Genomic DNA, 12,288 nt, shown 5'->3' on the forward strand with positions numbered 1-12,288 from the left:
ATATGTATCTGAATCCTCATTTTCAGGTATTTTGGGGGATACATGTGAGATTGTTTCATGTAGTAATTCAGTGTTTAATGTATTGAAGAATGTAATAATTATTTCACAGTAGTTCATTCTGGTTGAGTTTTTTCTTTTTTTTAACCCTTTATCGTTTTGGGTTTTTTTTTTTTTTAAGTTTTTGCTTAATACCTTGTTTGACTTTTGTTGTTTGAGTTTTAAATAGTTGTTTATTTTGGTCATTCATTTTTTTCTATCCTTTTCAATTGTTTGTTTTTCAGACCCGAGTCAGAACTCCATCACAGGGGAGCACAGCCAGCTGTTAGGTATAGTATTGCTCTGGGAAGTGACTCTCTTAAGTCTCCCGAGCCTGTTTTACTAACGGACTTACTTACTCCCTGATCTGTTGCTGCTTTGGATTCTTTTGCTTTACATTTCACTTCTCAAGTCTTTCTCTGTTTATTTCTAACTTGATAAGCTATAGGAAGCTGTCTTTGTAATTAGTTACTAAAACTCAGCCTCATTACATCTTAAAAAGTGATTTTACATAGTCTGTAGTTAAAAGAATCTTCAAACTTCTTTTTCTAGGATTGTATTGAAAAAAGACAGCATCTTCACACAATGCTGTGGCAGGTTTACCCGCACATACATCATGCCCACAAACAGTTATTACAAAGTTAGATTAAAATGGATCATCAAGTAAAGGTGCTTGCTATGCAAGCCTGGTGACCTGAGTTTGGTCCCCAGGATCCATGTACAGGGGAAGGAGAAGGAGAGCACTAACTCCACCAAGTGTCTCTGACCTCCACTCTTACAGTGTAGCACATGAACACACATTTATGAACATGCACAATAACAAATAAGATTATATAATATCTTGAACCTTACAGATAGACTTCTCTATTATTGTTTGTGTTGAACCACATTTTCATTGCTGGAAGCCATTCATTTGTGAGGTGTTCACCAGGTAAAGCCCTTGCCTGACAGCCTGAGGCTGAGTCCTGGGGCCCCCCTGGAAGAAGGAAAGCCCTTACTCCTTCACAGCATCTATGGCATGTGTGCACCCACACACCATCACCACACATGCCAACAGATGAATAAAATCAATAAAAATGTAATTACCAAAAGCCTTCATAGACAATATGGACTTTGATAGCCTATAAAATGGGTATTCCAGTTTCTTACCTATGAAACAAGTTATAGAAGTACATCAGTTTTCTCTAGGTATTGTTTATTGTAAGAAAACCTGATAAGCTCTCAGAAAACTTGCAGATTTTCTAAACCTACACTTGCAGCTTGGACTCCTTCCTACAAACACTGCAATGGGGAATCCAAGCAGCACAGAAGATCAGCATAAAGAAAGGTAGTCCTTCCAAGGTCTCGTCTCCCACAACCTTAACTCTGCCTCCCCAACTACTTCTCTTTGACTTTTATAAATGTTCATGCTACATCTGATTATTTTCTTCCTTTTTATGTCAGTGACATTGTATTATTCAGATGGCCTTTTGTCAGCTAACATTTTGTCTGGGGTGTCGCACATCAGTGAGTGAAGCTCTTCCTCATTCCCATTTAGAATGCAGTGGGATTGTATGGTTCACCGCAATTTTACTCTGCCAGTTACTCTTCATGGGCATTGAGGTTATTTCTAAAACACTGTTAAAGAAATTATGTAGAACGGCATAGAGAGATGGCTCAGCAGTTAACAGCACTGACTGCTCTTCCAGAGGACGTGTGTTCAATTCCAGGCACCTGCATTGTAGCACATAGCCATCTCTAACTGCTGTTCCAGGGAATCCCGCGCCCTCTTCAGGCCGGTGTAAGCACTGTATGTAAGCATGGGGCACATGGACACACATGTAAGCAAAACACCCATACACATACAACTTTTTAAAAAAGAAATTACTTTGCAATAAGCATCTTGTACTTGCATCTTTGCAGTCAGCACATTTGTAGGCAGGGTTTTCTCACACTGTTTGTACATTCTCAACAAGGTAAATCATCATAAATGGTCCCACTGGTCTAGATATGGAGGAAGGCTTGGCTCTCAGTCACAAAACCTGACGTTATTTTTAAAATTGTATTTATTTACTTACTTATTTTATAAGAGAAGTGATGTGCATGCCATCGCTCGTGTGTGGAGGCCAGAAGACAACTTTGAGGCGTCCGTTCTCTCCTGCCTCTGTGTGTCGTGGACATTGAATTCAGGTTGTCAGGCTTGGCAGCAAATTCTTTCTTTTCTTGGTGAGCCAGCTCTCCAGCCCAAACTGATTTTATGAGTCTGTATTTTTCATATTTACTAATAGGTAGAATGCCATTTCTGGTTTGTATTCTTTAATTATGGGGGAGAATCAGAAGTTATTGTATACTAAGAGCTATGTTGTACAGTGGTGTACGTGTCTGGGTTTGCGCACTGCTGAGCTTTTAGCTGTTAGAATATACAATAGCAGCTGTGGAAAATGTGTTATCAGGAAGTCCACAGTAGGGAAAGAACTTGATATGACTTGTTTGCTTACGGAAAAGTTCCAGAGTACTGAAGAAACTGCACTCGTGTTCCCTCTCTCTAACATATTCATGTAATCCCAACATGTGGTAAACAGAGGCAAGGAGATGAAGTTTACAAGGCTAGCCTGGGCTACATGAGACCTTGTCTCAATTTATTTTCCTCCCCTAAATTGTGAAATTGCCAAGATAAGCTCAGAACTCTGAACAGGAACATATATGCCTTAGAGGTGCAGAGGCCTTCACAAGTAAAATGGATGGGTAAGAATTTGTACCATTCACAAGTCAAACTGCATTGAAGCAGAAAAAGACTGTATTTTGTTAAAAAAAAAAATTTACAGTTGCCCCACCTTTTAGGACTGGGGAAGTAATTTAGTGATACAGTATTAAGTTGGCAAGCACCATACCCTGGGCTCAACCCCAGCACCTCAATAAACAAATCCCAGCACCTCAAAAAACAAACTCCCAATGCCTCCAACACACCCCCGGTGTTTCTAAGAGGCACCTGTGGGGAACACTGGCTCAATTGTCTTGCTTGCTGAATTCAGTTTATAATAACATCTTTCAGACCGTTCCTGCCAAATTGGATTTAAAAACAGCATCTTCCAGACCTGCTGACTGCTGCTGCCAACAGGCTTCAGTGATTTTAATGTATTTACTGTTCCCACTGACTCATCAGCTCTCTTGCAAAACTCAGGGTCAGGCTGAGGTAATGTATGGGAGGTGAAACTGCTCCTGTGATAATGAATCAAAGTCTGGACTTTACCATTTATGAACTTTTCCCTATGTGTGCATGTGTATAACTTTCACGTTCAAAAGTTTTTTAAAATAAGAAGGCAAACATCAGTGAGTCACGGCAGGTTTACAAATTTTATTAAACATGCAAGGATTAAAAAAATTCCAGTCTTGTATAATCTCATAGGATAGAAAACCAAATAAAGACTGTTAAGTCAGTCTGAGTCATTCTTAGCCTTGATACCAAACATTTACAGTGGCAATATGAAAAAAGCATTGTCCAGCCCAAAGTATCTGTAATCTGAATTATGAAGTATTTTTATTTTAATTTAAATATAATATTTTTATCACTTTTTTGAGAATATCATGTATTAATGCAAAATATTTTTTTATATTCACCCTGTTGCTCTCCTGGCCTCCTCCAGGTCCATCTGCATCCCCCAAAATTCCTGTCTTTTTTTTTTCTTACGACCCACTGAGTCCCATTTGTGCTGCCCATATTCTCATGGATGCTGAGCCATTCAGTGGGCTGTGACTGACCTACCAGGGTCCACACCCTTCAGAGGGATTCTTCCCTCTCCCAGAAGCATTATCTGACAGTAGCTATTCAGCAAGGGGTTGGGGCTTGTGAGCTCCTCCCTCTTCCTCGTTGGAATGTTGACCAGATTGATCTTCTGCAGGTCTTCTTGCATGTAGCATGTTTAAAGATTATCTCCATGGGCTCCATGTTGGAATGTTTACCTACCATGCGTAAGGCCTTGGGTTCATTCCCCAAAGCCTCAAAAATAAAGAAATACTATTATGGTCGCTAAAAATACATGACAGGCTTTGTATCAAAAGTAAATAAACACCCATGACCTGGTGGTTCGTACCTGTCATCCCAATACTTAGGAAGATGAGGCGTACAGGACATGAGCTTGAGGCTAGCCTGACCCCTACTCAAAAATAAATAAATACAAAATTACGTACTTACTGTATTAGTATTAAAGACATATATAATCATTTTAATATAGGTAGATGAAGCATTTGATAGGAAACATAACCGATACTAACATATTAAAAACTTATTGTTCATAACTGGAATGTTCTTGTTAGCCTACTCATTAATTGCTCAACAAAGGGGGGTAATAAATTAATAATAATTAATAATTAATTAATAATCTATTTTATATTTAACATACCACTTGAGAGCCAAGTAGTAGATTAAAAAGAATGTCTCTTGTGTGGAAGTTACTGAACTAAGAAAGATTAAGAGAATGAAAATATCATCACATTTTACCCCTCATAAGTTAGTGGGCCTAGGCATTAATCATCAACAGCTGTAACACCTCAGAGAGGAAGGTAACCAGGGGCCGTAAGTGTCCCAGTGCCATCCTACAGCAGCCTTTTCTTGCCCCTAAAAACAGCAAATGTGATGTGATAAGCATATTCTGCTGTCAACCAGTTCATAAGAATTACAGTAAACAGAATGGCACACGGCAGCACATCCACGTCATCATCAAAATCCAATCCCTCAGAAAGTCTAGGGCATACGACCTAATTTCTTGAAGAGAAGAAACTGTAACTGACGAAATATAGCGGTCAGTCATAACGTTCTCCAGTCTGACTGATGAGTCAGGCAATATAGATGAGAAGCGGAACTTAAGGCTGTAGTGGGTGGCTCAGTGTGAACTCTTGTGCATCCCTTCCAGGAAAAAGTAGAAAAGACCTATCTTCAGCCTTGTTCTTCTCACTACTTACACTTGTATCCACGTATTTCTCAGAATACTTAGCGTACTTCCACTTCCAACGTACTTGTCAGAAAGTCTCACGCTTCTCATTTCTCATTCACTTAAAAAAGTGATTTTATTTTTACAGCATCGAGACAGTTCTTCCTGTTTTTGTTTGTTTGCTTTGGTTTTTGAGATAAGGTTTCTTTGTGTATCTCTTGTTGTCCTGAAACTCACTCTGTAGAACAAGCTGGCCTCAAACTCAGAGATCTGCCCGCTTCTGCCTCCCTAGTGCTGGGATTAAAGGTGTGCACCACTACCACCTGGCATTTTCCCCTGTTCTTGTTGATGTGGTTCAAGCAGAGATGTGTGGCAGAGGAAATTAAGTATTCTTAATGCTCCATCTCTGTCCAGATGGAGCCAGCAAAGGCCATTTGGCAAATGCAGGACACTAAAGGACAATTTCTATACTATATCTTGGTTCTAAAATACAGTGTAAGTGGTAATTTTCAGCACTGTAGATAGAATAGAATCAAACAATAAAGATCTTTCGACATCAAGATCTTAGTTTATACACTTTTTCTCTTTACAGAGAAAAGGGAGAGAGCATAGCTTAGTGATGGTGTGCTGAAAGCCGTGGTTCAGTCCCTAGCACACGCTGAAAGGAACAACAGAAGCAAGTTGTAAGGACATGGATATGTCATGAAAAGCAGAAACAAATTTTTCAGAAGGAAGAGTGGTTCTGTCAGTTTTCTCTTTAATTGCGCCATGAAACAATGGCAGCTTTCTCCTAGAATCCATGTTGTTTGGGTAGTAAGATGAGAGAAAAGAAACATGACAGCCGTGACGCCATGCTGAAATCCGGTCATGGCCAGGGCCAGGACTGCAGCCCCAGCGGCTGTCTTACAAAGCGATCTTCTTTTGGTTTTGTATAATCCACTTTTAAAGATTTTTTTTATAATTTATATAAATGTGTGAATGTCTGCATGAGTTATGTGTACCACATGTGTGTGCCTGATGCCCATGGAGGTCAGGAGAGGGCATTCAATCCCCTGGAATTAGACAATAGTGAGCTTTTTGATGAGCGTACTGAGAACCCAAGTCAGCTCTTCCACAAGAGCATTAAGTGCTCTTAACACCAAGACAACTCTCCAGCCCAGATTCTGTATACTCTTCAAGAGTCCTGGGATATGTGCTTGTTCTGAGTTCATGCCAAGAAAGACTTTTATTTGGAAAATTTAGAATTTCCGCTGTCTCTGGAAGTCCTGTGTAACCCTGACTACAGAAAAGGCCACACTGTGACTGGTTGCCAGCCACCATATTCTTTTTTTTGTTGTTGTTGTTTTGTTTTCTGTTTTTTCGAGACAGGGTTTCTCTGTGGTTTTGGAGCCTGTCCTGGAACTAGCTCTTGTAGACCAGGCTGGTCTCGAACTCATAGAGATCCACCTGCCTCTGCCTCCCAAGTGCTGGGATTAAAGGCATGCGCCACCACCGCCCGGCCAGCCACTATATTCTTGCGGAGAAGTGATTGATGCCTTTTGGTAAAATTACTTCTAGTTTCATGTTTTTCTCTATAACCAAATCTGGCAAGAACTCTCCTCCCTCTGTGGAAAACCTAATTTTCATGATTGTCCCGATTCAGGAGAGATCAGGACAAGTAGGTCTTGTAGGTATCATTGTCTTCCTATGATGCCAAGTCTCCATGGCAATTGTTCTATTTTCCAAAGCAGTTAAGTAGTCAAACAATAGAAGCTAGCACGGGACAAGCCAGAACCAGACTTGGCTGATGAAGTGATTCACCTGGGACTTAAGACTGGGGTATCCAAACAGAGCAGCAGCAGAATTGGACAGGATGCTCCTAATGCTAGATTTAAAAACAACAAAAACAAAAGGATTTATTTATTATTCTTTGATAGTTCCCTAGAATATTTTAAAAGAAACTTTCACATTCCGTATGGGTTTTTGTTTGTTTTACCATTTAAAAAACTGGCACTGGTTAGCAAAGGCTCAGCGAATACACGTACTTGCTGCCAAGCCTGATGACCAGAGTTCAATCCCAGGGCCTCGCATGGTAGAAGGAGAGCACCAACTCCCACAAGTTGTCCTTTGAGCATCACATACAAGTCAGGTGGCACATGTGACCAAATGTACACCAACAAAAGTAAATTATTGTCATTTTAAAAATTACTTTATTGGACCAGAAGTGTCGTACACACTTTTAATACCAGCACTCAGAAGGCAGAGGCAGGTGGATCTGTGAATTTGAGGCCAGCTTTGTCTACATTATGAGTTCTAGGACAGCTAGAGCTACATAGTAAAACCCTGTCTCAGAAGAAAAAAATTATTGTAATAAATACACAAAAGCATCATGTAGCTATATTAGCATGTCCATCAAAATTCTTGACTGGTCCCAGGCCCTATACATCTCAAACTGTCGTGCTGTTAGAATAGTTTTTCCTGACTCCAGGGTTTCTTAGTGTTTTACATTTTAATTATCAATCTCATTTTCATGCACCTACCACTACAAGAAATATATGTGTGCATGATTGTATTGTCTTTTTCTTCCATCCTAAAATCTGTTCTTCTGCTTGTTTTGTCTTTGATTGACATCTCATTTACCTCAAGTGTTTTGTTCTGTTCTGTTTTTTAATGTTTCAGTATTCTTGCTGAATTTTTCCTTGATATTTTGGACTTTTACCTCCAGTTTACTGTTTGATTCACTTTTTGTGACTGTCTGTTTGTTTGAATCTTCTATATGATCACTTATTCTTTCAAAAAAGTAAGACTCTGAAAGTGGGTGGAGTTTTCCTGTGCTGGCAGCCATGCCCAAATAACCACTCAGGAACTGATTGTAAATGCTCTGCTCATAGCTCAGGCTTGTTACTAGCTAATAACTCTTACACTTTAGCCCATGTTTCTTATGTACCATCCGTCACATGGCTCATGGCTTGCATCCTTATTTTCTACAAGTCCTGTTTCCTCTGTGTCTGCTGGCATCTCCCTGACTCTGCCCTTTTTCATCCCAGCATCCTTAGTTTGGTTGCCCGCCTATACTTCCTGCCTGGCTGTTGGCCAGGCAGCATATCATTAAACCAATTCGAGTGACAAATCTTTACAGTGTACAAAAGGATTATTTCACAGCACTCTGAATTCTGAGACATTCATCTTTCTCTATGGTTTCAATTCCTTCCTAAGGGAGTGGTTGGTTGGAGTGGGTCATGGAAGGTGGCTGTGTCATATGCTTTGTGTTTCTTTGTTGTATTTTGTGCATCTCTTAGAGTATGTTTGACATTCAGTTTTGACTTTCCCATCTTTGGAATATATTCTGTTTTGTTTTCTGTAATTCTCCCTAGAGGGTTATCTGCATGAAATTTAGCTATGTGGACTGGAGAAATTTAGTGTTGATAAGTGTAGTCACTGAGGTAATCCTTTCATAGCTATGTGCCATCGGGACCACAGGTGGAATGGTACATGAAGAAACAAGGCAGGCAGATGGGGTCAGAACCTCAGTCATTGCCAGGATCTTGTGGATCCACTGGGGACCAGAATAGCAAATGTCAGACCCACTAAAGTCTGGGTGCTATCTGTGGCCTGTGACTAAAATGGTAGGCTTTAAGTAACCTCTGGGGGACCACAGTAGTATAGACCCCAGAGTCCTGCAGTGACCACAGGAATCTTAGACTTCAAAACCCCACACCCACACTAATCTTAAAGACACTGAAGTCAAAGCCCCAGTTTCTTAGCAGACACTAAAGCTGAAGCTCAGGCCCCCACTGTCCTCTGAGACCACCGGGACTGAAGGCTACTTCAGTGCTCTCAGATCCCAGTGGACCTAGTGACCTAGTCTCGCAGTGGTTTCTGGTCCTGCAGAAGCCTGAGGTAAATAAATGCAATTTTTAAAATTAGCATATATTTAAATTTCCCTGTTTTTAAATTTTAAAAAATACTTTATGTGTATGAGAGTGCTTTGTCTACATATGTGCCTGTGCACCACGTGTGCACGTGTGTGCCTGGTGCCCATGGGCCAGAAAGGGTATTGGACGCCCTGGCACTGTAGGTACAGGTGGTTGTGAGCCGCTGTGTGTGTGCTAGAACTTGAACCCAGGTCCTCTGAACAACTGAGAACAACTGAGCCATCTCCAGCCCAACATTTCTTTGTTCTAGAAATGTCTCTTCACAGCCGGGCTGTGGTGGCACACGTCTTTAATCCCAGCACTTGGGAAGCAAAGGAAGACAGATCTCTCTGAGATCAAGGCCAACCTAGTCTACAGAGACAGTTTCAGGACAGGCTCTAAAGCTACACAGAGAAACCCTGCCTCAAAAAACTGAAGAAAAAAGTCTCTTCACATTTGTTTGAGGAGTCTAACAAAAATCCTATCTTAGATTTCAGTCATAGCTTGAATTTTAATCTGTAAAAGTTCACTTGTTTAGTTTGTGATTTGCTGAAGAAATTAGGTTATTCCACATTCTGACTTTGGTGGTTGTGTCTTTGTGTATGCTTACTTACCATGTTCCTCCTTTGTATTGTCTGCGATCCTAAGAGGCTTCATTAGATTGAGCGTCCATTCTTTTACTAAGAATACATAGGATGAACAGTGTCTTGCCTTCGTATTTGTTAGTCCAACAGGCTCATAGTCATCTTCATTTGCCCACTCGAAGGTTATGCCTCAGTCCTTTATTGATGGCTTTCACAGCCCTTGATGAAGATTGCCTAGATGTGCTATTTTCACTAGGGTTTGCAAATTGGCAGGGATTTCCTATGTACTGTTCCATGTATCATAAATTAACTACAATGTGCTGTAAAAAAAATAGTGTTTAGCTATATAATTATCCTCAAAACAGACAGCACAGTTGATTCTTCTACTATTTTTCAGAGTTGTATTTTGTTTCCTTAAAACTTTACATAATTGACTTTTTAAAAATATTATTTCAAGTTGGGCAGTGGCGGCGCATGCCTTTAATACCAGCACTCAGGAGGCAGAGGCAGTTGGATTTCTGTGAGTTCAAGACCAGCCTGGTCTACAAGAGCTAATTTTCAGGACAAACTCCAAAGCTATAGAGAAACGCTGTCTTGAAAAACAAACAAAAATATGTATTATTTCAAATATCTCATGTGTTCTGTCTTCCCATCATGACCATCAGGAACTCATAAAGTCAGTCTCACACAATGTCCTTCTAGATGACCAGCTCATTTCAGTAGTTTTCTGGCTTTTTGCCAGATTCATCTTCCATATTTAAAGTAATATATGTTACTTTAATGTTCTTTCCTTTTTATATTAGTATATTCTTCAGTAATAGAAACCTTAGTTTTAAATCGTATTTACAATTTTTTTTCTCTTCTCTCCTGCCAGACTGGGCAATCATGTAACTTAAGCACAATTTTAAAAGCCAAAGATTAGGAAGTATTCATATAACACAGACTTTGCTATCTCAGAAATTCTGTTTCCTCTTTGTTTGCAACTAATTCATCAGATTCCTATTAAGTACCTCTCTCAACATAAAAATAATATGGAAGTGTTCATACAAGAATATATCAGATGCTTCCATTAATATACACACCTATAATCTAGTACTTTGGGGCTGAGGAGAGATATCTAAGAGTTTGAGACCAGTCTGAGCCACCAGCACCTATAACTATGTTGCCTCATAGTGAAATTTTTTCAAAAACTACTACTGACCTCCAATTGCTTGGTGTACAGAAAACAAAAGACTGTAGAGTGCTTAGCTCCAGTTTGGATGATCATACATTATCTCAAGGCTCAGGGATCTTTCTGGAGGAGGGGGCAGAAAGATTGTAAGAGCCAAAGGTGGTGGATAAGTTAAAGGAAGCAATGTTTTCCAGACAGAAGCATATATGAACTCAGTGATTGTGACCGTGTGCACAAGGCTTACACAAGCTCCAGTCAAACAGAATCCATGCATAGTTGGGAATCTGTAATCCCAGCGCCAGCTGAGGCGCTATTAGCATTTAGTGATTTTTGGGAAAGGGAGATTCAGGTCATCGTTTAATGATGATGACCTTGATAAATGTGATCACATACCAGAGCAGACTTCAACCCCCAAACTAGCTGAGCAGCACAAACTAGACCTGATGAGGAAAGAAGGTCAAATTAAAACAAAAAGAAGCAGCAGCAGCAGTCTCCAAGTTCAGTTGGAAACAATGAGAGGTTTGAGGCAGAAGTGAGGGGATTGGGATCGTGAATATATTCAAAATACATTGTATGCAGTTCTCAAGAATTTTGAAAAGTAATCATTATCATAGATTTAATCACCTGTTATAATTGATGGCATCAGAAATGAGGTCAGCAAGATAGCTCAGCAGGCACTTGGTATGCAAGCCTAGCAACCTGAGTTTCATCCCTTGAACCCTGGTAAGGGTAGGAGGAAAGAACCACATGTACAAGTTGTCATCTGACCTCTACATGGACACGTGACACTGCCTACGTAATGCACGTGCGCGCACACACACACAATAAATTTGTAATGTCAGAAGGCCCATTATCAGCAACAATAGTTTGTCAAGTAGTCCATGTCTAGAGTAGTATAACACACCAAGAAAAAAAAATACTGTGTGTTTTGTTTATTTATTTATGGGTAAGTTTAAGGTTAGGCACCCAGTTGTCTCCAGAGATCTCTGTACTAAGAAAGGGAATTCTTCATGTTGATTTCTTTGGTTTCCCTATTTGCTTTTGTTCCTGCAAGAAAAACACCACATTCTCCAAACAGTGCTAACTGAAGTCTACCAATCAGGCTGAACCTGAATCTGAAGTGGTCTTTATTACCACAGAGGCAACATAGTTATAGGTGCTGGTTGCTCAGAACCCAATGAAAACCCAAATTTTGCCTTTCTTTTTCAGATGATGGACATAAGAAAGCTCGAAATGCTTATCTCAGCAATTCCAACTATGAAGAAGGAGATGAGTATTTTGATAAAAATCTGGCACTCTTTGAGGTAATATTTTAATTATGTGTGTGTCTGTGGGGGAGTAGAAGAGGGCATCATATTTCCTTGGAGACGGAGTTACAGGTAGTTGTGAGCCTCCCAATATAGATGCTGGGAACTGAACTTTGGCCTCTGGTAAAGTAGCAAGTGCTCTTACCCACTGAGCATTCTCTTCAGCCCACAAAATGGAAATCTCATCATGCACACACAGGAAATATGAAACCACCACATTTGCAGAAAAATGTTTGAAAATGAAAATCATTATTTTAAGCAAAGTCAGACAAATGGTGAATAGTGCATTTTTCTCGTGTGTGTGTGTGTGTGTGTGTGTGTGTGAGAGAGAGAGAGAGAGAGAGAGAGAGAGAGAGAGAGAGAGCGAGAGAGAGCAAGACAGCGCAAGAG

The 12,288-nt window shown here is 40.1% G+C and overlaps 1 protein-coding gene across 3 annotated transcripts in view; it reads left to right on the top strand.

Moving 5' to 3' along the window:
- The window catches only part of Slc12a6 (solute carrier family 12 member 6), a 90,775-nt gene that overhangs the window by 48,279 nt on the left and 30,208 nt on the right, over positions 1-12,288 (top strand). For 2 of the 3 annotated variants that reach the window (XM_075961708.1, XM_075961711.1), the window contains 2 exons: positions 282-326; positions 11,801-11,895. In XM_075961708.1, coding sequence (XP_075817823.1) covers positions 282-326; positions 11,801-11,895 — 140 coding nt within the window. The remainder of the gene's footprint in view (positions 1-281; positions 327-11,800; positions 11,896-12,288) is intronic. The other variant, XM_075961709.1, reaches the window with a different exon arrangement.

The sequence above is a fragment of the Microtus pennsylvanicus genome, chromosome 2, assembly GCF_037038515.1.
Source record: "Microtus pennsylvanicus isolate mMicPen1 chromosome 2, mMicPen1.hap1, whole genome shotgun sequence".
Taxonomy (NCBI): Eukaryota; Metazoa; Chordata; class Mammalia; order Rodentia; family Cricetidae; genus Microtus; species Microtus pennsylvanicus.